The 25526-nt window shown below is 41.7% G+C and overlaps 2 protein-coding genes across 4 annotated transcripts in view; one reads left to right on the plus strand and one right to left on the minus strand.

Moving 5' to 3' along the window:
- usp7 (ubiquitin specific peptidase 7 (herpes virus-associated)) overlaps positions 1-12065 on the plus strand; it is a 40646-nt gene extending 28581 nt beyond the window's left edge. For 2 of the 3 annotated variants that reach the window (XM_033644473.2, XM_033644475.2), the window contains exons 24-31: positions 526-634; positions 2663-2740; positions 2861-2961; positions 3857-3956; positions 6896-7015; positions 7126-7197; positions 7344-7434; positions 10072-12065. In XM_033644473.2, coding sequence (XP_033500364.2) covers positions 526-634; positions 2663-2740; positions 2861-2961; positions 3857-3956; positions 6896-7015; positions 7126-7197; positions 7344-7434; positions 10072-10178 — 778 coding nt within the window. In that variant the 3' untranslated portion in view covers positions 10179-12065. The remainder of the gene's footprint in view (positions 1-525; positions 635-2662; positions 2741-2860; positions 2962-3856; positions 3957-6895; positions 7016-7125; positions 7198-7343; positions 7435-10071) is intronic. The other variant, XM_033644474.2, reaches the window with a different exon arrangement.
- Positions 12066-13622: 1557 nt separating this feature from the next.
- On the minus strand, positions 13623-24532 carry LOC117268073 (lipopolysaccharide-induced tumor necrosis factor-alpha factor homolog). The gene is made up of 5 exons (XM_033644236.2): positions 24435-24532; positions 15675-15730; positions 15447-15557; positions 15126-15327; positions 13623-14075 (listed from the first exon to the last, which is right to left on the minus strand). Exons 2-5 carry the CDS (start codon positions 15724-15726, stop codon positions 13937-13939), a joined length of 504 nt encoding a protein of 167 aa, XP_033500127.1. The 5' UTR covers positions 15727-15730; positions 24435-24532; the 3' UTR covers positions 13623-13936.
- Between the last annotated feature and the right edge of the window lie 994 nt (positions 24533-25526).

Consider the following 25526-nt stretch of genomic DNA (forward strand, 5'->3'; position numbering starts at 1 on the left):
ATGATTGTTAGTGTGGAATTTTTGGTACTTTCAGTCAGGGTTTATGATCCAGCTCCTGTCTAAAAGACTTCTTGTATTTTAAAATGGTTGTCCCAACACTGAGCAAACCTCCTGCGGACGTACAGAAAGAAAAACATCGACTGTGTTGTCATTCTCATTCTCCTCAGCTTATGTCATGTTTGCCTTTGATTTGCGTACTTGCAGTTGTCAGTAGAAATGTTGCGTAACCTGTCCCCCCCCACCTTTCTTTGTTGTTTTCCTCTAACTCCTCCCACTCTGCCTCTGTCCTGTCCTCCTCTCGACCCCTCCATCACTCCTCCGCTCTGCCTCGGCATCTCTCGGAATTTTTCGTCTTCTCTTCCTGTTCACCCACCTCTCCCTCTTTTCTCTCCTTGTCCACTTGCCGTTTTCTTTTGTCCTTTTTCCTCTTCTGTTTTTTTTCCCACCCTCTGTTTCTCTTCTCCTGTCATCCTTCTTTCCTCCCCTTGGTCGTCCTCCCCCCCTGCCTGGTGGTGTGGTGGCCAGGTACAGGGACGGTCCAGGGAATCCTCTCAGACACAACTATGAGGGAACGCTGCGGGACCTGCTGCAATTCTTCAAACCTCGGCAGCCCAAGAAACTCTACTATCAGCAGGTAGGAGACGTCTGCCAGCTCTGGGACCTCAGGGGGTGGTTTGTGTTTAGTGTATTTGTTTTCTTTCCCACGAGTTCTTGGAAGTATATTTTGGCCCATGATGGCTGCTTTCATGCCAAAAAAGTGACTTTAATGTTTGAAGCAGTTTCTTAGATCTGTCTGTTTCTTGTTTGGCCTTTTGCTCATCATGTCTGTTTTACTCAGACCTTGTTTAAGTTTCTCAAATGTGAGAATTTCCTGCATTTCTTGGCTTTACATTAGAGTAAATTGAATATTATTGGCTTTTGGATTGTTAAAGTTGATATTGCAGTGGGCCTTTTAATGTTTTATAAACAGATTGATTATTTGCATGCAGCCCTGCTTTAAGATTCATTATTTCCTCTTGTGCAATTTTTGGTGTGTGTGAAATAACTCAGATTTAGTGCACAGTTTCATTATGTCTATATGATAAACCAGATTTATGTCAAATGCTGAACCAGTAGATATTTCAACAAGGAGGTGTCCTTTCCTGCCAGGCCAACTGCTCAATAAAGCTAACAAAGCTAAAGCTACCTTAGTCCCTGATCAGACAGAGCTTTTTGCTGGTTGCAAAACACAACGTGCATCATTCTGCCTTTATTTGGCAACCACCAGATTACCTGTCCTTGGCTTGACCTCTATTTTGCTGTGAAGTGAACTCACAGATCGGAGCTATTGCGGCTTCCACATAAGTTAAAAAATAGCCTCCCACAGAAGCCATAACGGGAGATATGATGAACTATGATGAGCCTGTGGTTTAATTTAACTCAGCGTTTGATGATTCAGGGTTCTTTAGTTCGAGAACCCCGAATCATCAAACAAACTTTCCCCAAATAAACAGGCCTGTACAAAAACAAAGTTCAAATCAATGGGGTTTAAAGGACTTTATCAAACAATAAAAACTAAGATTAACCAAACAGGCATGGGTTAAAGACTGTAACCCTGTGGCGTCTTCCATGCTCCACACCCACTTCAGCACACCCTCTTTTAATCAAAGATTCTTGAGATGCCAGGTCAGGTGTTGCATTTAAGTGACTGAAAAAATAATAGGAAGCTAGGACTTTAATGGCTTTAACAGGTACCTTAAAATGTGCATCAAAAAGGACAGGCAGAGGGCACCTTTTCAGGCTGTTCCCAAGTAGTGCATTAGTTACAGGAAACTAGAAAACCATGTGTGTACATGAAAACCCTCAGAAAGAGAGGAAATCAACAGCTGATCAAGGAGCTTCACTCGGCACATGAGTCCGGGACAGTTTGACAGTCTGTTTTCAGTTGTCGCAGCCTAATTACAACGGGTAAATAGTAAGAAAGTTGTTGAGGCTTCGTTATGTTTGCATATGTTTTGCAGCTTGCGTAGGGCAATGCTAAAAGTGGGCTAACGTTAGCTGTATGCTACTACTTGTTGCCATTGCTACTACAGATGGCCCACCACTCAATTTATCTGATTGACAATATGAATGATGCTGGATTGAAGTTTTTTCAGGGCACTAGTGCACAAAAAATATGAGGCGCTCATCAACGCAAAAGCAGCGAGGAAAATGCTTCACTCTCATTGTAACAATTAAAAAAAAAAGTCTCCCTACGCTGCTAAAACGCGCTCTGTCTGATCAGGGCCTGAGCCAGCTGACAGCTGTCATCTAAGGTAGACAGCTCTGGGTGTAAGAACAAGACAAACTTCTAGAAAAGATTAGCGACACGCTTATCATCTTCCATCAGTATTCTTTAAATAAACAGTAGGTACGTGCCGTCTCTCTGGCAGTTTAAAGAACATATTTGTAGCTGTCCAGATAAAGTGTAAAGGGAGATCCCTCTGCAAATGGAAAAAGCTTTGTTGTGTGCACACGGATGCACCGCACATTTAATTTTGATTGGACTATGTGGGATCTGAATTATGGAAACACATCTGACCACAGAGTGCTGCCAGCCAGCCATTAACATTTAACTGCTTCTCAAATGCAGCTCGCAGCCGAACTTGTTTCTGATTGTTTCTCTCTCTTCCTGCGTCCACAGTTAAAGATGAAGATAACAGACTTCGAGAACAGGAGGAGTTTTAAATCCATATGGCTCAACAGCCAGTTCAGAGAGGAGGTACAACACACTTTTAAACACTCGTTCACACACTCACACTCCCCTTGACAAATGTGTCACGACACAGATGTTGCTGTGATTCCAGCACACAGGCGTTAACTGCATGTGTGTGTGTTGCAGGAGATCACCCTCTACCCTGACAAGCATGGCTGTGTGCGGGACCTTTTGGAAGAATGTAAAAAGGCAGTGGAGCTCTCTGAAAAAGGCTCTGAGAAGCTCAGGTATGCACCCCGCAGGAGTGTGTGTGCGTCTGTGTGTCACTGTTTCAATGTCATCTGTTTCTCCATGTTTGACTAAAATATATCTGGGAAGGTTACCACAATAAAACAGTGCCTGCCAGTGAGTTGAGCTCCAATTGTGGCCACTGATCTCCATCTGAACATCATGGCAAACTTAAAAGACCCAGAGACAAACATTTTCCCAGTTTTTTTCCCAGTTTTAATCGTGTCCCTGAGTTAATTGATCATTTATCTCTTGTTATACATAAAAAAAAATCAGCATCTGGGTATTTTTCCATCAAAATCCCCATCTTTTCTTTCCCTGTAAAACACCTTCAAATGTTTGATGACTCATTCTGCACTCGGGGGGGCTCACAAAAGTTCACCCAGTCAAATAAGATTCTGGGTGAACACCGATCATATAAAGCCGCACCTCCCCCACAGTGTATCTCGGGTTAGAAAGAGTGCAGTCTCATCAATTTCAGCCTGTATCCTAAGCTGTTATTTTAGGTTTTGTTGAGCTGTTTTTAATCTTTTTGCCATTCAAAGTCCTTTAATGTTTGCAAAATACAGTTTGAGCTCATTAGCAGGGTGACAATTATCCAAAAACACATTTTAAGTACTTTAAATTATGGCCTGACATCACCAGACGTTTACCTCCCCCCTGCCTTCAGAGGAACGCAAATCTAAGGCATTTTTGTAAAGATGTCGTCTTTAACAGTTCTGGATTTTTTTATATCTGCATCCAATTAATATTTTTGTGGACTAATACGTATGTCATCCCGTTTAATGTGATTTTCTGCTCGGAGAAATCAGTTTGTCTTTTGAAAAGCTGCTGTAGAGAATTAATCCTGTCTCCCTCTGTCTCTCTCTCCCCCACTCTCCCCCCCCCCTGTAGGCTGTTAGAGATAGTAAGCTATAAAATCATCGGGGTTCACCAGGAGGACGAGCTGCTAGAATGTTTAAATCCGGCTGCCAGCCGCACCTTCAGAATAGAGGTATGTGCGAATGTGAGGCCTTCCCTGTGTGTCTGTTTTTAGTGCTTAGTGTATTTTTAGTCACTCCTCCTCTGAACGACTATCAGTGAGATATTTGCATTTTTTGATCCGGTCCGCTCAGTCTGTCGACACAAGCAGGCACTTTGGCAGCCATTGTTCGCAGGGTTTACGTCTTCAAACTAATATGTCAGAGATGACTTTCAAACTGGTCTGAAGCACCAAACTCCGGCTGAAAGTCTCATGTTATTGAACTACACCGTACAGTAAAACTTCAACCACTGGAGGTCAACAATGACAGAATTTCTTAAATTGCTCTTGAAAGTACCGGGCTAATTTTAAGCTGACCACTGGTTACACACACATTTCACAGGCAGTAATTAGAGTAACCTGCTCTAAAGTTAGAAAGTGCAGTGTTTCCCACAGAATCAGATTCTATTTGTGGCGTTGCTGCCCAGTCGAGGGTTTGATGCAGAAACTGTGTTTGATCATGAAGCCCAGTGTTACTGTATAATTCTCTAATTTGTTAGTAAAGTGTATGAACTACGCAGCAAACTGAAGTCTCTACTTAGAGACAAACACACAGACAGGACGGTGACTCATATAAATGGGTTCAGCGTGGGCTGAATGCGCAGGTCCACTTTATATACGTCTGGTGCAGAACTGTCTGTATCGTCTCTGTGCTGTATTTGTGTAAACCATTGTAATCTGGTCATGGGTCACATCTCTTGCCCTCTTCCTCTCCGTGCACTTCTCATACTTCTGCTCTATACAACTGACGTCACATCCAGTAACTACTAACGGCAGAGTGCTGACTTTTATTCAACACACAGCTCTACTTAGTCATTGGTGCAGCTCCAGTCTGCATTTGTTTTTGCCGTCTGTGGTTCGGCAGCTGTCAGTGTTGTCAGGCTGTTACTCATGACGTGTTACACCCAGTTCAGACCAAAGATTCACAACGAGATGAAACCGCTTTAGAACGTTGCAGAGAAAAGCTGCAGCGGTGTGAACTGACCCGTCTGAGCTCGACTCAAGCCGGCTGCTGATGGTGTCACCTGCAGCTCAGCTGGTTAAATCACTGGCTGCTGGTTTTAGAACGTAAAGCACATCGCCTGTTTCCACAGCCGATTGGCTTGTAGGGAAGTCCGCTGGTCAAGTCAAAATGACTGTAGACAGTGTGTTTGCTTGCTGCAGACGGTGCTCTGTCCTAGCCGTGCCGGTGTCGGGCGGTGGGTCATTGCTGCTGCTCCCTGTATGTGCTCATGCCCCCTCACACACCCACATTCTCAATTGGTGCTGCTCACCTGTGTCTGCCACAATACAGTTCTGACCCTGTTATCAATAAGAGATAAAAATCAATCGCCCATTTAAGACAAACAGTTACATAAGCAGCTCCAGATATAAGACCAACACACAAAAAATAATAACTGATTAAGTCCAGTAAAGTTTACTTTAAACTGACTCTGCTGATTTTGCCTTCAGGGCTTTCTGCCAGACATCTAATTTTAACCAAAACCATTGTCTCTTTCCTAAAACTTCAGGGCCGTCTGGCTTAAAGCCCTGAAGGCAAACTTCTCCCAGCAGCCATAAAACATGGATTAACAACAGCATCACTTAACAAAAGATGCTCAGTATTAACTGTCAATGTCCATAGTCAAACAGTAGTGTTTTGCTTGTCACCCATTATTATCTTAAGCACTTTTACATTGCTTAAATTAGCTTAGCAGCTAGCAGGCTTTTTCTCTACTCACAGCTTAAGAAATTACATGTATTATGGGCTGACTTCCAGCTTACCTGGTACAGCAGGGTGAATTTCAGCCTGCACGCACGTTTTTCAGCCCAACATAGTTGAAACAGAGAAGCTAATGTTGCTGTAGCACTAAGTTAGCAAAGTGAGGTAACCAGCCAGGCAGGTTAGTTGTGTTCTGTGCTTCAGCATTGTTTATATACAGCATGTGCTCTGTCTGTTGACCCAAATTTTCTCCAAAATGCAAAATGTCTCCACACTGCTGATTTATCCCCATGAGGGGAGTAAATATTGTCATTGTCTCTTTCCTGGCTGCTTGCCATTATCTGCGCTGTTAGACAGTGACACAGAATTTTCAAATGAAGGCATATCCTGGGACGGCCTCTAGCGTAGCGAGTGTGGGCTGAGTCCTTTGCTTTGCTGTCACTCTCTAGCTGTACTGTTCAGGGTGTCCGCGCGGTCTTAAAAAGTATTAAAAGTTGATAAATCAAATGTCGGAAGATTAAAGCCCTTTAAAAGCATTAAAAAGTCTTAATCACGATTTTATGAAGTATTAAATTTTCTTGGCATTCAAGCTTTGACAAAAAGTATCCATGAATGTATAATTTATTTTCCTCCTTGTGACTATCACAAACAACGATGTGTAGGTAGTCACACTCGGACTGCCACTCAGGGCCGTGCGCGTACCTGTGCGACATCACGCGACGGCGCACATCCAGGCTCCAAACAGAGGTGCAAAAGATAATAAAAAATCCTTCTCATCTTATCTGAGTTCTGTTGTATGTTTGTGCTCCATAGATTTAATTGCAAACTACAACTGTTGTTAAAGATGCGTTGCTGCTAACGACAGCTTGACGTGGCGATGAGGTCTTAAGGTTTTTTTGGAAGGTCTTAAAAAAGTCTTAAAAAGGTATTGAAATTAACCTCAGGATTCCTGCATATACCCTGACTGTCATCGATCAAGATTGATGGATAGTTACACCCCTAGTAACCAGTCAGATAGTGCAGTGGGCGGGACATTGAGACGGGCTGCTTCATCATCAATTTTATTGGCTATCAAATTTTATACGGTGAAAAAAAAAAGAAAAGTAGTCAATGCTGATATTTTCACCAAGAATAAATCAATGTAAAGGACGCACTGAACGCACTTGTCTTAATCTCCACTCCCTCACTCTTCTTTCCTTCCCTCGCTCAGGAGATTCCTTTAGACCAGGTGGACCTGGACAAGGACAGTGAAATGCTAATCCCTGTCGCTCACTTCCACAAGGAAGTCTTTGGCACCTTCGGGATCCCCTTCTTGCTCAAGATCAGACAGGTGTGTATGTTTGTACATACGTGTAAAAGACTCATTAGTCTGTGTAACATAATGTATCACTCAGTTGCTTAACTTCATGCTCTGTATGTCCCTGACCCTCTCACACACAGGGCGAGTCATTTCGGGAGGTGATGAGGAGGATCCAGACCATGCTGGACATCCAGGAGAAAGAATTTGAGAAGGTAAAACACCACACTGGTGAATCATTGACACATGAAGTGTGGCAGAACTCCACACAACCAGTCAGTCTGAATATTTTTACAGTATTAAGTGTCCTGTGGGTAAACACTGGTCAGCTGTCGACTAACTCATGTTTGTTCGTTCTCAGTTCAAGTTTGCGATTGTGATGATGGGGCGGCATCAGTACATCACTGAAGACGAATATGAGGTCAACCTGAAGGACTTTGAACCACAGCCAGGTATTTACTGCTTCTGCTGCTAACACAACCGCTGCTGCTGTTACTGTTACTGCACTAAAGGTAGTGATGTCACAAGTGCCACAGGCTGTAGCCAGACTCAGGGAGATCGATCATTTAAATGAGGCCACTGCGTTGGCAAAATCAAAGTCTGCAGAGCACGAGGTTTACTTCTGGTCCACTTAGTCTGCAACTTGGTGCATTATCTTTCAGCAGTGTTGTGTTGGCCGATGAAAATCATGCATGAGCACATTCCTGGTAGATTCCTTTTAAGCAGAACTTCTTAATTGAACTTTTTACCATGTGATCACTGAGACAAAGGAGAGATGGATTGGAACCGTTATAACTCTTCAGTGTTTTAATCCTGTCTCACACCCACAACCAACACGACCACTTGGCCAGACACTATTTATACCGTGTTACCAGAGCCTGCTGAGATGCTGCTTCTCATACAGCGCTAAAGTCTGTGTCTTTTGTCTGTAACTACACAAGTTTTATGCTTAGGCTAAAATTCTTAAAAGGAAATGATGTAGCTTTTGTGTGGATGTTTAAACAGTAGTCAGTTGAAGCAATACATTGCTTAGTGTGTGCCATATCGACAAAGAAAGTGTTCTCCTGCTCACTGAGCCAGCCGTGCCCACATGTACCAGAATGCATTTTATGCGAGCCCCTGACGCCTTCACAAAACTTTTGGTGCGCTCCATTTGCACTGGGAGGTCAGAATTTAGAAATTTCAACGGGAACAAGATGTCTGATTTGTGACTCGGAAAGTTGTAAGGAACCTCACAAGCCGTGACCTCAGAATCTAAGATGGCTCCTCTGCGCATCAACGGTAGTGAAAGCTGTAGCAATGTACAGTTTATTAGCACCTTTGTGTTATTTGTGTCTCATTAACACAGTCGCACACACCGCCCTATCCAACTTGTATCTGTGGATGTGCTGCTACAGTGTCTGTATGCTCAAAATACAGCGTAATGCAGTTATCTCCTATTGCTGACAATGATTAACCTGGCTACAACTGGTATTGCTTGATTGTCTGACTTGTACTGGAACATAGTAAACTCAGTTGTGACGTTATCCCATCCCCAACCTCCAACTTCTGAGCTAAATGGAACGCAGCAATAGCCTAAAGTGATGAAAATACTCACTCATACCCCTTTACCACCACAGTAGCTGGGATCCTTGAACTGGCTTCGTTCATGACTCCTTGAACCTTGGTGCTGTGTATTGAACCAGCCCGTGTTTCCACCAGTTTTGAGTGAAGCCATTGTGATCGAGGATGTGTCATCAATGGAGGGCATTGCACAACACACAACAGAAGTGAACAATTAGAGCAAAATTGCAGATTACATTGATTACTCGCAGTCTTTTATTGTTAGTACAAGTATTTGTTTTGAGCCAGAAAAAAAAACAAGCATAGACCAAATACTGATGAGACCAAGGCACGCTCTTTGACGATTTCTCACTTGACTTCTCCATCCTTTCTTTCCAACCTGTACAATATGACACGCCCACTGATGTCGTCATGGTTTGCACTTTACGTCAAGGAAAACTTGGCATTTCTCGGAACCAACTTCCCGGGTTCTGAACCAATTTATTTTTGGTTGAAATGCTCTGAAGGGTTCGAAATTAGGTGCAGGAACTTTAAGTGGTTCCATGTTGGTGTTATGGGGTGTCTAGTCTGAGTGGGCGGAAGTTCGCTGCATAGATCAGCCTCTCATTGGGCGGAACGAGCCACCCGCTGAAGTCCCGCCCTACCACCCCCGGTTGTCATAGTCAACAAACGTCCTTTACTAACTTTTGCGGTGTTTGATCTTGCGGGGATGTAGCCATTTTTCTGCCATGGTTCGCGTCCTGTAGGCAATATTTTTGTGGGCGTGTTACACCAAAACCTGTTTCCCCCCAGCAATATTTTTGCAAGCGCACCGTTGCTGTGGCACCGCCAAGAACGATTGTGATTGGTTGAAAGAAATAGAAAAAGCCGGGGCGTTTTTTTCTCCAATCTTAAAGTGAGAGTCGGCGCAGCCAGACCTTTCTTTTCTTGAGAAAGGTCTGGTGAGCGAGACTATGGGGTGTCAGTGGTCACCTGCCCCTCGTGGCCCTGCTGGTCTTAGTTGTCTTTTCCAGTTTACCTTCAGCATCTTGAACAGGGTCTCCAGCACACCTCTGTCCAAGTGAGAAGGCGAACTTTAGTCTATAGCGATCTAAGCAAGGGCACCACCAGTCTGTGTTTGATGGCGGCAGCTCAGGTTCTGGAACGTCCCTGCCGGTCATATCCTTTTGCATGGCTCATGTAGTCGCATTTCTTTAACCATGTACTCTGGCTTGAATAAATACAGCTGAATATCCGAATCAGCCAAAACACAGAAGTTTTGTTTTTGAGAGGCATCTAGAGTTCGCCCTCTGGCCACTGGAGGCTAGAAATCAATGCTGAAACAGCTTGTCGTCCTCAATACGGGAAGCTTCCTCAGTCAGTATAGCACGCACTGAGGAATTTATTGCTTCACCACGAGTACTGATTGGACAACCACACATAAGGTGGCTCTTTTTCCCCTTTAAATATTCCACACTATCACAGCGATGGTAACTTTAATCACGAGACTTGACGTGTAATGTCCTCTCTGACCTGTCTCCTTCCAGGTAACATGTCCCACCCGCGCCCCTGGCTAGGGTTGGATCATTTCAACAAAGCTCCAAAGAGAGGTCGCTACACCTACCTGGAGAAAGCAATCAAGATCCACAACTAAAAGCAGCCCGCCCTTCCTCTTGTCCTCCTCATCCTCCTCCTCCTGCTCCGCCTTCCTCCCTACCTACTTTAACACACCATAACCACAGACTGTAACCAACCGTGTGTGTGTGTGTGTGCGTGTGTTTGTGTGTGTGAGACTGTGTGGGCGTGCGTGCGTATGTGTGTGTGTTCATCACTTTTAACACCCTGCCTGGACACCTCTACAGCTCTACACCGGCACTATGTCTTCAGCGATTCGGATCTTGCTGCAGCTGACGGATTATCCTTCAACCACAAAATAAACTGCACCAACCACCTCCTGACTGTCCATTTTGTTTATTTTCTGTCATTTTTTTTTTTTTTTTTTAAATCGTCTCCCTCCACGTTTGAGGCTGTTCGGTTGTTTTTTTTGTTTTCCTGGCTTCTCTACCTGTTGACTGCCTGTTTTTATTTTTTTGCCTGTCTGGAAGTGGGAGAAATAAAATGGGATTTTAATATAAAATGCGCAGAGAGGGGAGAGGATGTGAGACTCAGTGTATATATAATATATATATTATTATATATATATTATATATATGTAGTATATATAAATCAAATGAACTTCTAGACTTAGTTTTTGTTTCCTTCTCCCACCTCACTCAACAGCTTTTTTTCCCTTCAGATTTTTTTGGGGGTTGTTTTTAATAAAGAGTTGTTTGAAGAGGCGTCATGCTGCTGTGTGGAGAGTTTGATGGAAGGATGTTTGCGAGGACTAACTGACAGAAAAAGAGGGGAGAGGGCCCGGTGGTCTTTTTTTTTTATTTTATTTTTTGTTGCAGCTGCAAACTGGCGTCCATCCTGAGGCTCACTAGTTGCCCTGATGTGGTTCTTTATATTTTCTGCTCCCATCCTTTTAGTGCAACAAAACAAGTATTCCCGAGTTTACACGCAGTTCTTTCTCACTTAGTTTGGTTGGAGGAAAAATGAATTTTTTTTTGTCTCTTTCTGCAGATCTTGTATAATAAAATAAAAATCCACAGCATCTGTTTAAAAATAAATGGGGGAAAAACAAGAAGGAGGAAATTTGTCTGTATTTCATCTTGCACGTTGGCACTTAATGTCAGAGGTTTCTCAGGACTGGCAAATGTACATTTTGGTTGTGGTTTTGAGTTGCTCAGTGACTTTGAAGGAACACACACATGCACGGACATTACCCCCCTTGACTTTCTTCCTTTTCTTTTTTGTTTTGTTCATCAGGGGGTTTAAATGTATTTCTCAGTCATTCCTCTGAACGCAAACACACACACACGAGCTTCGTCATCTTGATTGAAACTGTCGCCTCCAGGTGGTTGGGAGCAGTGACTGCGCTGTGCTTGCTAGGGAGCTGCAGACGCTTCGAGCCGGCAGGTTTGAGGATTGTGTAGAGACAAAACCAGCATTGTAAGAAACACTTTAAGCCCTATGAATTTATTTTTCTTTTGTTTCTTTTAAAGCACAGATGGAATGCTCCCCTAATAGCGCATAGCTGGCTCTGTAAAGACAACATTTAAGAATTGTATATTTAAAAATATGAACGTGTAAAATTTAAGAGAAACACACGCCTTTGTTGTTGGGTACAGAAGGAGCCAGGTGTTCATATTTCTTGTGTGTAGGGTTTTTTTTTTTCTTTTCTTTTTTTGCGTTCCTGATGTACCATTGACGATTTTTTTCTGTTACATTTGGATTTATTTTTCTTTTCAAAACTAACTGCACTGGTTTTGTCTTGTTAAAAACGTGCAGTACAAAGATGACCTGCAGAATCACACCTTAATTTGATCTTTTCCAGTTTAAAATCCTCAGTGTAGCAGCAGTGTACGACAACTATTCCTGTATATTGCCTTTTTGCTGGAAAATGTATGTTGAATAAAATTTTCTATAAAAACAAAAACACCACTCTGCTGCTTGTCCACACCGGTGTTTCACCCGAAACACTGTTCGTCCAACGAATAGCCCAACATCTGTTATCTTAGCATGAAGACTGGAAGCGGATGGAAATGGCTAGCCTAGCTCAGTCTTGAGGCTCATTTATAATACTCCCCTTACGTACGAAAATAGATGCGTCTTCTTCAAACATAAACAACCTTCATACTTAATGTGTCCTTTATGTTGGCATAGATACAGCCAGTAGATGCCACTAGAGGGCAGAGTCAAAAGTTAAAGAAAAGGAGGCGTAGTATTGTACCTTTAAACAGAGGCAGTGTTGTAGATGGTGGCGGTCTGTACGGCTGTTGATGTTATGTAATGCACATCTTGACGTGGACTGAGAATTCGTTCGTTCCGCTTTGTCGTCTTCTTGGTCTCGGTCATATCTCGTTTGAACTATGCTACACTTCCTCCACAATCTCTGGTGGCAGGATTCCATTTTGTCTGTATCCGTAAGTTTTCAGAAAACATGCACAAATACGGATGAAATGAACGCAGACCCTGTGTCCTCATATGAGGACATTATATTTTGGGTTTCCTTGACCTTACACTTCATTCTACTTAACCTGTTGTGCTCATTTGTGGACACTTTTTGTGCCATCTAGTGGCAGTAAAGGCACATGACACTAATTCAAGTAAAAACAAAATGGCAGCCATCTCTGCTAAGTCAGTCTGCAGCCAATCCCGACACAAACGTGGACAAAACCTTATCAAATTTTATGGTTTACACTTGTTTAATTCAGATTAATAATGTTTGTAGTTTGATATGGCAACAATTTTGAACAATTTTAGCAACAGTAGGAAGTTAAGACACTTAATCAGGAAGTACTTGTTTGGAGACATTGGCACGTTATCGTCTCAATTGAGGACATTGGGACTTAATTATCTTTGATGATGTTAAGTTTTTATACTTAGCAGGTCCTACTGATCCCAAATAGCTAAGAGAAATAAAAAAGTTTACCAAACAAAAGTCTGGGTCTCAGGACATTGAGCATAAATGAGCCCTTAGGGTACCAAATTCTTCCAACCAGCATCTCTTAACGCTCCCTAATTAACAAGTTATGTCTAGTTTGTTTAATCTATACAAAAGTAAAAACTATTCAGTGTGTTACAGGGAGTGATGTGCCGCATTACTTCACTACTTAAGGCCAGAATCCACTGAGAAAAACAGTGATTTAACATCACTGAACACAGGAGCTGCTGGTTGACCACTGCCTTGATCAGTTAATTTGTTTGTGTTAGTGTGATTCTGGCATATAAAGGGGTTACTTCAGATTCACCACAGTCACACAATAACACATACTAACGAACTGATCGAAGCAGAGATACCCCAGCAGCTTCTATGTGCAGCGTGCTAAAATTACTGTTTTTGTCAATGGAGTCTGGTTCATTTCCTGTTGGGATGGCTCCAACATCTGCTTTGTAGAAACGAACCACCAACTTCACCATCATGTCTGATCTCTAGTCTGGAGGAGGGCAAGAAAAAAGGCAGAACTAAACAGAATCATAGCAGAGTAAATCATACATATAGTCTACTTTTATTGGGAAAATAATGTCATGAAATAGTAAAAAAAACAAGTCCAAGCATACTCAGTTTTATCCAGGAGACGTATACACTGATATTGTATCAGGAAAAAGGAAGATTATTTTCAACGAGCTAGATCAAAAAATACAAGTATTTCACAGTAAACTACCTGCAGATGTTAGCCTGGCACAGAGACAACCAAAGAAGGATTTTAAATATTCAAAGAATTTGGCGCATTGTATTTTAAGTGTCTTGTATAAGACAAAAGTAATGGGATGTTATTTCTCATTTCTGTGACTCCACCTCTGCCGTCATGGTTCTTCACAGCATCGTCTCTGTGAAACGTGCAGCACTCTGTCGCAGAGGGGGCATGTGTGGTGCACATCCTTGCACCTTTTTGCGCAGAAAGGAATTGGAAGCAGCACCATGGGGACGAGGCACATGAGTAGCCTGCAACACACACACACACACACACACACACACAGTTAGTGTCAGGTAGCTGTATGCAAGAAATAGGAAAGCTTTACAAAGTTTAACTCACTTTTATGAAGCCAGTTTTACTGTTTTCGGATAAACAACCACATATTAATCCACTTTACCGAGATGTTGTAACTGTTCACAGTGCCTAATCATTCAAAATGTCCAGGGGAGCATACCCCTAGATGGTTTGCTTAATACACTCACTGGCCACTTTATTAGGTACACCTGTTCAACTGCTCAACTGCTCGTTAATGCAAATAGCTAATCACATGGCAGCAACTCAACGCACTTAGTCATGTAGACATGGTGAAGACGACCTGCTGAAGTTCAAACTGAGCATCAGAATGGGCAAGAAAGGTGATTTAAGTGACTTTGAACGTGGCATGGTTGTTGGTGGCTCACCAAAACTGGACAATAGAAGATTGCAAAATCGTTGCCTGGTCTGATGAGTCTGGATTTCTGCTGCCACATTCAGATGGTAGGGTCAGAATTTGGCGTCATGGATCCATTCTGCCTTGTATCAACGGTTCAGGCTGCTGCTGGTGGTGTAATGGTGTGGGGGAGATTTTCTTAGTACCAGCTGAGCATGGTTTAAACACCACAGCCTACCTGAGTATTGTTGCTGACCGTGTCCATCCCTTTATGACCACAGTGTACCCATCTTCTGATGGCTACTTCCAGCAGGATAACGCACCATGTCACAAAGCTCAAATCATCTCACACTGGTTTCTTGAACATGACAATGAGGTCACTGTACTCCAATCTCTGAGGAATGTTTCCAGCACCTTGTTGAATCTATGACACCAAGAATTAAGGCAGCTCTGAAGGCAAGGTGTACCTAATAAAGTGGCAGGTGAGTGTAGGCTATGTGTCCCTCTAAATGTTGAAACAAACTTTATGCCCTTGCTATGACCTCAGGTTAAGATTTGAGACAAAGCCCCGGATCTCCACCGCCCCTGGTGCGCCGGAAGTACGTTGATCTGGCCGTTCCAAAACACGCGCCCTGACGCATACACTCACCCGAAGACGATGATCATTGTGCAGATTATCCAGGCAAACTGTCCTGCTTTGAATGAGATGTTGGTCATGACCTGCTGCTGGCAGTGGGTGCACGTCGTCATGGCGGGTTCGCGCCCCAGCTCACGTTGGTCGATTACAAAGGTCGCTCTGGCAGCTCCAGGTTTGGCACTTGATCCAAGTGTGCCTCCTCCGCTGGTGTACACTGATGGAGGAAGAGGGTCGGAAGAAGCAGAGGAGGAGAGGAGGAGGTGAAACAGGTAAGTTTCTGACTTTGAACTAGATAAATGTTTCCAGGAAGTGTAACATCAGCTGTGAGTTTACCTGGCAAGGCAGTGGAGGCGCTCTGCGGTGGGTGTAGGGGAGGCTGTAAGGGAGGACATTTAGGAGGGTGTAAGGGAGGATCTACTGGGTTGTCGTAAACAGGGGGACCGTCTAATGGACAAGAAGAGTAAAGACAGAGAAAAACCAGACACAGACACAAGAATGAATGAGCCATTCAGAAAATGATGATGATGTTGTTGCGTGTGAATGTGGTGTGTTCAGGTTCACCTGGTGTGAGGTAGGAGTAAAGAGGAGGGTCTATTTGTAAAGCTGTCGTCATTGTGCTGCAGAGACAGACAACACAGACAAAAACATTATTACAAATGGTTCCTTCTGTTCAGACAAAATACACCAATACCCTGTGAGACATAAAAGGTCAGAACTAAAACAATTTTCTGTCTCCTCTCCTCCTCTTGAGACAAATGTGATGCTCCTTTCTGCCACTAGATGGAGCCAAAGCACGAATACAAACATCTGCTCTAATGAAAGTGTCATCTCTTACCGACACAACGTTAGTCAGCGCTAGAAGATCCACAGTAATAATAATAATAATATAATAATAATACATTTTATGCATAGGCACCTTTCACGACACTCGAGGTCACCTTACAGGCAAAGACTGAGGAAAAAATGACAGCGGATTAAGTCAACGAGATAAGGAATAAAGTAACATAAAATAAGTTAATAAAAATAATAACATTACAACAAATAAATATTCAACAAAACAAAATTACAGTGAAAAAAATGATGTGTAAATAGTGGATCTGTGTGGCTCAAAGGACGGGAGTCAAACTGAATAGGCGATTTGAAAGAGGGAGGGAGTTTCAGAGGCGAGGAGGCAGAGCAGCTGAAGGCTCTAGACCCAATGGTGGTCAGGCCGCCTGGTGGGACAGTAAGGTGGATCGAAGAGGAAGACCTGACAGTGCAGGTTGGGGTGTGGATGTGCAAGAGTTCGGAAAGGTACAGAGGAGCAAGGTCGTGGACGGCCAAAAGGTGAGGAGTAAGATCTTAAAGTCAATTTAACCTGGGAGCCTGTAGCTGCGAGGAAGTAAGTGGATGATAAACAGAAGGGGACCCAAGACGGAACCATGGGGAACACCGGTAGTAACTGGAAATGGCTGGGATTTGAGTGTTTTGAGCTGGATGAATTGAGTACCAGATGGTACCAGTCAAGGGGTGTGCCAGTGATTCCAATGAAGGGCAGTCTGTTAAGGAGGATGTTGTGAGAAATTATGTCAAAGGCCCGAGCACAAAAGGGCCCAGTGGTTCCTGGCATGGTCCTGTCCTCCTGGAAGTCAGCCATCTTGAATTCTGTGTGTTTTTCATGTATTTTAAGAACTTTTTTGAACTCCTCCTTGTGGGTTTATAGGATTCCTTTCACATTCAAGTGGTAGAACTCTCCGACTAATGTGGCGCTAAATTACAGAGGAAAAATTAATATCCTGAATCATAATGTCATAGGTTATGTGAGAACACGTCATTTTAGACACTTTACAGGTATGGAACAAAGATCCCGTGGATAATGAGTGAGTGATTAAGAGCTAAAAGTTAATTAACCCATAACTGAGAAAATTCACACATTACATACACACATTATCCTATGACATATCAGTAAAGGAGAGCTTTTTGAATCTTATGGCAGCGAGCTGATTGTTTTGACCACCAGGTTGTAACGTTGGTTAACAAAATGCTAAATTCCATTTATTGTTTCCAGGTCAAGGTGCAGAGGAAATTCTTGTCATTCTTTAAGAAATGACAGACAGCCCCAGCCGTGTCCTCAGCCAGGAGGTCCATACTGCAGCAAGAGGTAAGTTATCTTGTGTCTTGTAAGTTGACGAACTTGGAGAGAGTCACCAATGTATTTTTGGAGTCTCACAGACAGATGTTAAATGTTTGGGACGGGGGCGCCATCTGCCCCTGTGACCCGGCTTCAGATAAGTAATAAGTGATGCAGCCTTTTAAACCAGGAAAAGAGAAGAAAAGGAAAAGACAACAAACATAATATCTAAGGTGATATTATCTCATATAATGATATTGATGTATTATTGATACATTACCCAGCCCCAGTAAATGCCTCTTGGACGCTCTCTGTCTGACACACCCAAATATGTACATAAACCACACGCACGGTCAGGTTTGACCAGCACACATGCCACGTACATGACTCAGATGAGTGTCAGGGTGTTGTCTAAATGATATATAATACATATATATATATATATAATATATAAATATTCCTACTAGGTATGAGTAAGAGGAAGTTTTAGTGAGGGAGAAAACATCTGTGACAGCTGCGGACATATTGTTCGATCAGCAGCCTCTGACTTAATCACTTTGTGGTTTTATAGTGGCAGATGGATTTTTCAGAAGCTGCACCCAGACACTGCCTCCAACAGCAGCCTCATGTCCCGTCAAAAACACCAGCATGGCAGCTATTTGGGTGTTACACCTACTGACTCTATTAGTTTCATGGTGATAAAAACACTTTTACCTCTACGCCTTTTTAAATCAAAGTCTCTTTTACAAAGGATCTTGAACCCACTAGTGCTGCAGTTTCTTGCAATACTTTTCCAAGCATTATTCTTTCTCACTCACTGAGGTAAAAGAAATGCCAAACAATCTTATTAGAAAAAAAGAATCTGAGGCTGCTGGGAACAACTGTTCCTTTGACTAACCCAGGGTTTCCCAAACATCAATTTATTTGTGGCTCACTGCCACAATATCAGCATTTGCCACCCCCATTTAGATTTTTTGGAGCTGCGTTTTTCTCCCTCTCACGGCAGAAAATACTCTGGGCACATACGCAGCAGCACAGCGCCTGGCGAGGGCAGTGAAAGTGAAACTTAACCGTTTGTTAATTCACATAGTTTTAGTGTTGCTCATCGTTTTTAAGCACAGTTTTGGATGAGACCAGTTGCATCCCATGGAAACCACACACCCCTGCTGGGTCTAAATTTGGCAAACAAAATTCATTTTGGCCAGTGGCTCTCAGTTCAGCCCTGTGTGGAAACTGTTTTGAAAATGTAAACTCTGAATGGACAGATAGTTTTAAGCATGTGAGAAAAATTGTAAACTAGGGTGAAGGTTTTGATGACAGTAATTGAAAATGCGCTTTTCCTGTGTAGCATTGATCAACTGCAGCAGTATAAAGTTACACATTACTGCATGTGGGAGATTAATTGCAAGAGAAAGGATGGGATCTGCTGTTTGTACTGTAATTTCTGAAGAGATCATGTCATTGTGATATAGAGACGTAAAAAACAACTTCAGTGAAATGTAAATTACTGTGGCCAGTTCAGCATCTGACCAAATGTCTCCCCTTCTGTTACTGAGATATGACGCTGAGTCACGGCCAGAAAAGTGTTTTTGCAGAACATTATGATGTCACAATGAAGTTGACCTCTGAACTTTTGAATATTGAAAGTCATTATCTTATCATTATAACCAATTAGACATGTGTGACATATGAATTTTGGCCAAAAACATGTTATGTGAAGTCACAGTGACCTTGACCTTTTACAACCAAATTCTAAGTCTGAGTCCAAGTGGACATTTGTGCCATATTTCAAGAAATTAACTCAAGGCATTGTTGAGATATTGTGTTCTAAAGAATGAGAATGAGATGGACGTAAGGTCACAGTGACCTTGACCTTTTACCACCAAATTCTAATCAGTATATTCCTCAGTCCAAGTGGTCGTTTGTGCCATATTTGAAGAAATTAACTCAAGGCATTGTTAAAAAATTGCGTTCTCAAGAATGAAAATGAGATGGACGTAAGGTCACAGTGACCTTGACCTTTGACCACCAAATTCTAATCAGTATATTCTTGAGTCCAAGTGGATGTTTGTGCCATAATTGAGGAAAAAACTCAAGGCAGGTTGAACAAGAATTTTAATTCTGATCTGAGATTGCACCAAAGCGACTGAAAAAACTGCACTTTTGTATTTTTTGTCCTTTGGTCCCAAACAGCAAAGGTGTAAATGTGAATCCTGTCCAGTCTCTTGCAGTCAATCTCCCACATGCAGCACTGTGTAACTTAGTTCTGTTGTGATTGATATAAACCATACAGGGAAAGTGCATTTTAAATCACTGTCATCAAAACCTCGGCTATACTTCACATCAGAATATACAAAGTACACTGTGATGTTAACATGACAAAGCATTTTGGCTATCTGACTTGCAAACAGTGACACAAGCACTTGTCTTTCTTATGGCTTGACATGTTAATTGACGTAGAAATTTTTCTTCCTGATGTTCCTGTCTGTCGGGCCACAGAGTCCCATCCACATCACAACAAATATCTTCCCTTGCAATGCAACGCGGAAATAAGGTATGAGGTATGAGGTATTTAAGAGAACTGGTTGATCATTGATTGGTTGAGGCTTCACACATTCTCCTTCAATGGTGAAAGTCAAGATTCACCTGAGAGCAACACATGTACCAAAAGTCTAATAGAAATGTATAGAAACAATGCTTGATATATTATGAGAACTGGTTCAGCGCTTTTGCATGTAATGACTTAATGCATGTGATGATGTTTTGGGGGTTAAGACTATTCATCAGAGAACCAGTATCATACATTTTCTCAACATGACACAAGCAAATGCAACCCAATCACTGTTGCACTGTGTGTTTCTGCAAACTATGGATACGTCACATTCGTGCTCGGGATGCACTGTTTGTGAAATTCTGGACCGATACCGACGTTTAAAATAACAATTTGGCCGATAACTGATACCAGTACAGATGTTTTTGTTATTTATTCTCCCTTTTGTGTCAGGGAAACAAAAAACATAATTATTAAGAAAAATAACTGAACTGTTTTAAAGTCATTTCATCCTTCATTACAATACCATTCAATGAGCACACCACATTTATGAAATAACCTTTAAAATTACCTTCTTTGTGATGCACCATCTGCATTTGGAAATGATTGAACAAATTCTACCAGATCTGGCAACCCTTTATAGACCACCACTTCAAGAAAAACTCCATCCTCCAACTAGCCTCTAACACAATTTTTTATTTTAATTTTCTTTTTCTTGTTTTCAAGCTTCAATCTAACTTGTGTGCCATACTTGTCTTTTTCTACACATGTATGACAACTCACCCTTTAGAACATTTTTGATTTGTTTAATATTTTTTATATTTTTCTATCAGAAATTCTGTATTCACTTTTATACGACTGTCATTGGCTGTTTAACTTTGAAACCCCAATAAAAAAAGTTGGAAAAAATGATCTTTCACATGAAAAACATGATAAAAACGGTTTACTACTTAGGATATATGTATATTTTAAATATTTATTTTATATAAGTGTGAAAACATAACCACATAACAAAATTCCCCACATTTGAACAAGGGGTTTTGAGAATTTCACTTCTGATCTGAGAGATGAACCAAAGCGACTGAAAGCCACAGTAATTTTGCACAAGCTCGCTCATAAAACAGAAACAAAGTCAAGAAGTGAAAGAGCAACTCAGCCATTTATCCCAGACCAGTATTTCCACCCCGACAATTAGCTTTTCCTGTAACTCTTCCTTAAAACAGACGCACACATTGCTGCCGAGAATCAGGCCGGAAGATATGAATAAAATGTTGACGCTGCCGAGAAACACAGAACCACATTTTAGAAATACTTTTAAATTTACTCCTTTCGAGTGATGTATTTCCTTAATTTTTCGTGTATATCCAGTCATCACTTTGTAAATCACTTTCAACATGATGTCAGTTTTGTTTTGTTCCTCAGATAAACTCACTCGACAGATTTCAGAAACATTTGTGCGAAGCAGCAGTGACACACAGAGAAGCATGCAGCACGGTCGCATTCCTGCAATAGCACATGGCATTTTTGGAAAGTGAGGACATTTTCGGACAGACCTTCAGAGGACAGTTTCAGGTTTAAGAATTGGTCAGGTAAGAAGTAGGGTCAGGTTAAAGGTCAGGTTAGAAGTAGGTTTAGGTTGGGGTTAGGGGCTCAGGAATGCAGTATGTCATCATGAGTGTCCTTACAAGTATAGAAGTACAGCTGTGTGTGTGTGCGTGTGTGTATTTACAGATGAGTACTTTTGAAGTCCCTTTATTTAAACTGCACTTATACTCAGTAATCTAAATCTGAATCTAAACTTTGCTACATTTGTCATTTATAAGTCATTACAATCGTTAATCAAGGTCAACGTGGCCTCAACTTGGGAAGTTTTCTATTTACAAGTGAAGCAGTGTTTTTAAACACAACATGATGAAAAATATATTATTTTTAATATTTTTGATGTCCATAAGTCCATAACCAAGCATCAATATGTGACGAGGTCAGAGTCACGTTTTTCTTCTTTTTTTCTGTTTTTTCTCAAAACACCACTTTTCTCCTTAAATATGACAATTTTTCCCTGAACTAAGGGACTTACTTAAGGGTAATGCACAGAATCCCTTAGAGGGTTTCTTTAATTAAGTAAAAATATTAACTCATTTACTGCTCTGAAAGATTTTACAGTGGTAAAATACTAAAAACCATTTGTTTGCTTGCACTCAAGCCTGTGATACCAAAAACCCTTTGTGCAATTGTTCAACTAACTTTAAGGGATTCCTTAAGTATTAGACCAAGATAAGAAGAAAAACTTAAATACTTGAATACATGAATATTTCAAGGAAACCTGAAGAAAAAGACGTGTTTTGTGCGACTGATTTTATTTTAAGAAAGCCTTAAGATGGACTTTAAGGAAAATCTTAACTGAAGGTGTTCTGCGCGACAAGCCCCAGATATTTTAGGTACTTTGAAGTACAGTGAATTTTGGGTACAGAGCTTTTATTTTAAAGGGCCATTTCCTACTTACTACTTAACAGAGACAGCAAACAAGCTCGACGACATGGCAAGTATGATGCTGAATGTATCTAACTGTGTGGATCTTGGACTAAGGACAAATCTGGAGCCTGTGGCTGGACCAGTGGGGAACCACTGAACTAATAAATGGCGCTTGTGTAACGGTTGCATCGTAGCAATATCACATTGAGGATGTGTCATTACACTGAATATCAACACGGCTGTGATTATTTTTGGCACTCGGCCACATGATACTACTTCCTCGACATCATAACAACTGTTTTGTCAGAATCTATCACTCCCTCGCACACCTTTAAAATATCCAAATAGAAAGTAACTTGTACTTTGAGTTATTTATTATTAATCAGGGGCTGATTGCACAAAACACCTTAAGTTTTCTCCATGAGTATGACACTTAAGACTTAATTTCTCCTTAGCTTAGTTGCACAGAATCCCTTAAAAGGTTTCCTCAGTTGAGGAAAAGCATGAACTCATTTACTACATTGAAAGAGATTTTGCAGCAGATAAAGTTTCCATTGAGGTTGTTTGTTTGCTTGGACTCACGCTTGTGACGCCTGTTATCGTCTCACTAAGTTGGCCTATAGTTGGTTTCTCTGCCTGATTTTAAAGCTCTCATAAGTGCAAGGATGAATGAGTCAGTTGGGGCCTGCCATTGCGCAGAGGTGTTCTCATATTTCTACATGTTACTGTAAATCTTTTATGTTTTTATCGTGTTGTTGTTTGGCTGTAACTTTTTGTGTGCTGCTGTCTTGGCCAGGTCTCCCTTGTAAACCAGATTGTTGATCTCAAAGGGACTTACCTGGTTAAATATGTGTTAAATAAATAAAATGAAATAGTTAGATAGTGAAAAAATGGCAGAAGAAAAGAAGACAAGAAAACCATACTGGTCAGAGGAGGAAAAGATTACACTTCTGGAGGAATACAGTCATAGAAAGCACAAACTACAGTCAATTTGATCCCCAAAAAACAGATATCGATTGTAGGAAGATTTACAACAAAAAATGAATTCAGTCAAATCTTAAGTGTAAAATCAAAAGCATATCATCGGGTTCTCATAGGTACAGAACACTCTCCTCAGGGTGTGTTAGTTTTTGTTGCAGTTAAGATAGAGTCAGAAGTACCTTAAGTTTTGTTTTACCTTGCTTTGGTTGCTAAGATATTTTGTGCAACAGTCTATGGATTCCTTAAGACCAAGACGAGGAGAAAACCATAATTACTTAAATCAACATTGTAAGAAAACTTGAAGGTGTTTTGTGCAACTGCTTTTATTTTGAGGAAACCTTAACCAGGACTTTAAGGAAAGTCTTAACTTTGGCACTTTTTAACTTTCACTTAGAGAGAGTCATGAGATCAATCCAACAGCTGTTGAGAACAAATTTAAGAGTCTAACCGAAAGTCGGGTATCAGATTTTTAGTCTGACCGCAAATCAGCCACAGTACAGTGCAGCGTATTTACCTCACATTACTATAAAGTAATTTGAACTATCATGATAACACGTATCACTTTAGTCAGGGGTGTCAAACTCATTTTGAGTTCATGGGCCTCATACAGCTCAGTCTGATCTCAAGTGGGCTGGACCAGTAAAACCACTGCATAATAACCTGTAAACCAGTGGTTCCCAACTGGTCCAGCCACGAGGTTCAGATTTCTCCTTAGTCATTAGTTCAGGGTCCACACGGTTTAGCACATTCTGACAAGACACATATACATATGCACTTGGAGCTTCACTTTAAACCAAAACCAAATACCAGAGCCACTGAGCAAGAGCTGCATGCACCCTGGGCTACACCTGTGGCTGCACGTACTGTTCAGTACCTCGAATACCAAACCCACAAATGATCAAAAAGATAGCAAACACAAACATGAAGCAAAAGGCGGCAAACTACAAGAAAATTGTCCGAGAAACAACATCAAAATCAAAATTACTTCCTTCTTGAAAATATTCCTGCAGGCTGAGCTGAAACCAAGAATACCAGTTGTGTGTGATCCTGTTCCAACAGTGAAAGGACAACAGATTCATTAGCAGTGATTTAATATCACATTAAAAGCTAAAGACGAATCATCTGTCCTTCATATTTTTCATCTTCTCTCTCAACTTTCAAATAACCATAAATCCTTCACGCCAAACTACACAAAGTGCAGCCTTACCTTGGTGGGGTGCTGCTGTCAGTGTGCAGAGATGTGTGTAAACTGCTGCTGATGGAGCGCAGACAGATTTCTGTGACATCCACCTGTCTCACCTGTACCTCTGCAAGCCTCTCTCTGGACACGCCCACAGCCCTTCCTCCTGTGGGGGCTGTTCCTGCACTCTGGCACCACTGTGCGCCTGTTATGTATCAATATATGGTGGGAATGTCTTTATTTATGCGAAGGAAAACCTAAAATCAAGTCCAAGTCAAAACATATAATAGAAGATAATGCAGTCAGACTTTCAGGCATTCTGTTTTGCAGTGGTGGTGCAGTGGTTAACAGTGTTGCCTCGCAGCAAGAGGGTTTGCTTGCGGGCCGGCTGGGGCTCTTCTATGTGGAGTCTGCATGTTCTCCCCCAAAAATCTGCCTGCCCTTATTGCTGTTGTGTGCATAATGTTATTCAGACTGTTATTTAGATACTCCTTAAAAAATAACTTAAGGTTTCCTCAGAAAAAAATGAGCACAAAGTCACCTTTGAGAGCAGTGTGTAGGATCTAGTGACATCTAGTGGTAAGATAGCAGATTGCAACCAACTACAAATATTTTTCCTTGAGTCTCTTGAGTGACTGGAGGAAAATGCATGACTCTCCCGGAGGGATGGGCGGTGCTGCTAGATGAAGGGCCAGAATCACTGATATTGCTTCTGATACAGAAAAACTTTTAGTAAGGAGTCTTAGCTTAGGAGCGATTTAGGAAAGTTCGTAGAGCAACTCTGAGCAGGAAAGGGACAGAAACTTTGACCTCAGTGAGGAGGTGTGGTCGACCCTGTTGCTGGGTAGGATGCATTCTTTTAACAGATGTGATTGGTTGTCACAGACATGCACTTTTGTGAGCCTGCAGGGTGTGAGGACACCCAGTGGAAATGAGATGAACTACATCACAATATGAGACTGAAAGTGTCGTCATTGTTTGTGTGATCACTGCTGACGGAAGGTTGAGACAGACTCAAGCTATTACTGCTGCACTGAGACATTTTTCCAGTTTACCAGATATCTTAGTATTGCGATCATTATATATCTGGTGTTATGGTACTATTTCATAGAATGGGAA

The sequence above is a fragment of the Epinephelus lanceolatus genome, chromosome 18, assembly GCF_041903045.1.
Source record: "Epinephelus lanceolatus isolate andai-2023 chromosome 18, ASM4190304v1, whole genome shotgun sequence".
Lineage (NCBI taxonomy): Eukaryota > Metazoa > Chordata > Actinopteri > Perciformes > Serranidae > Epinephelus > Epinephelus lanceolatus.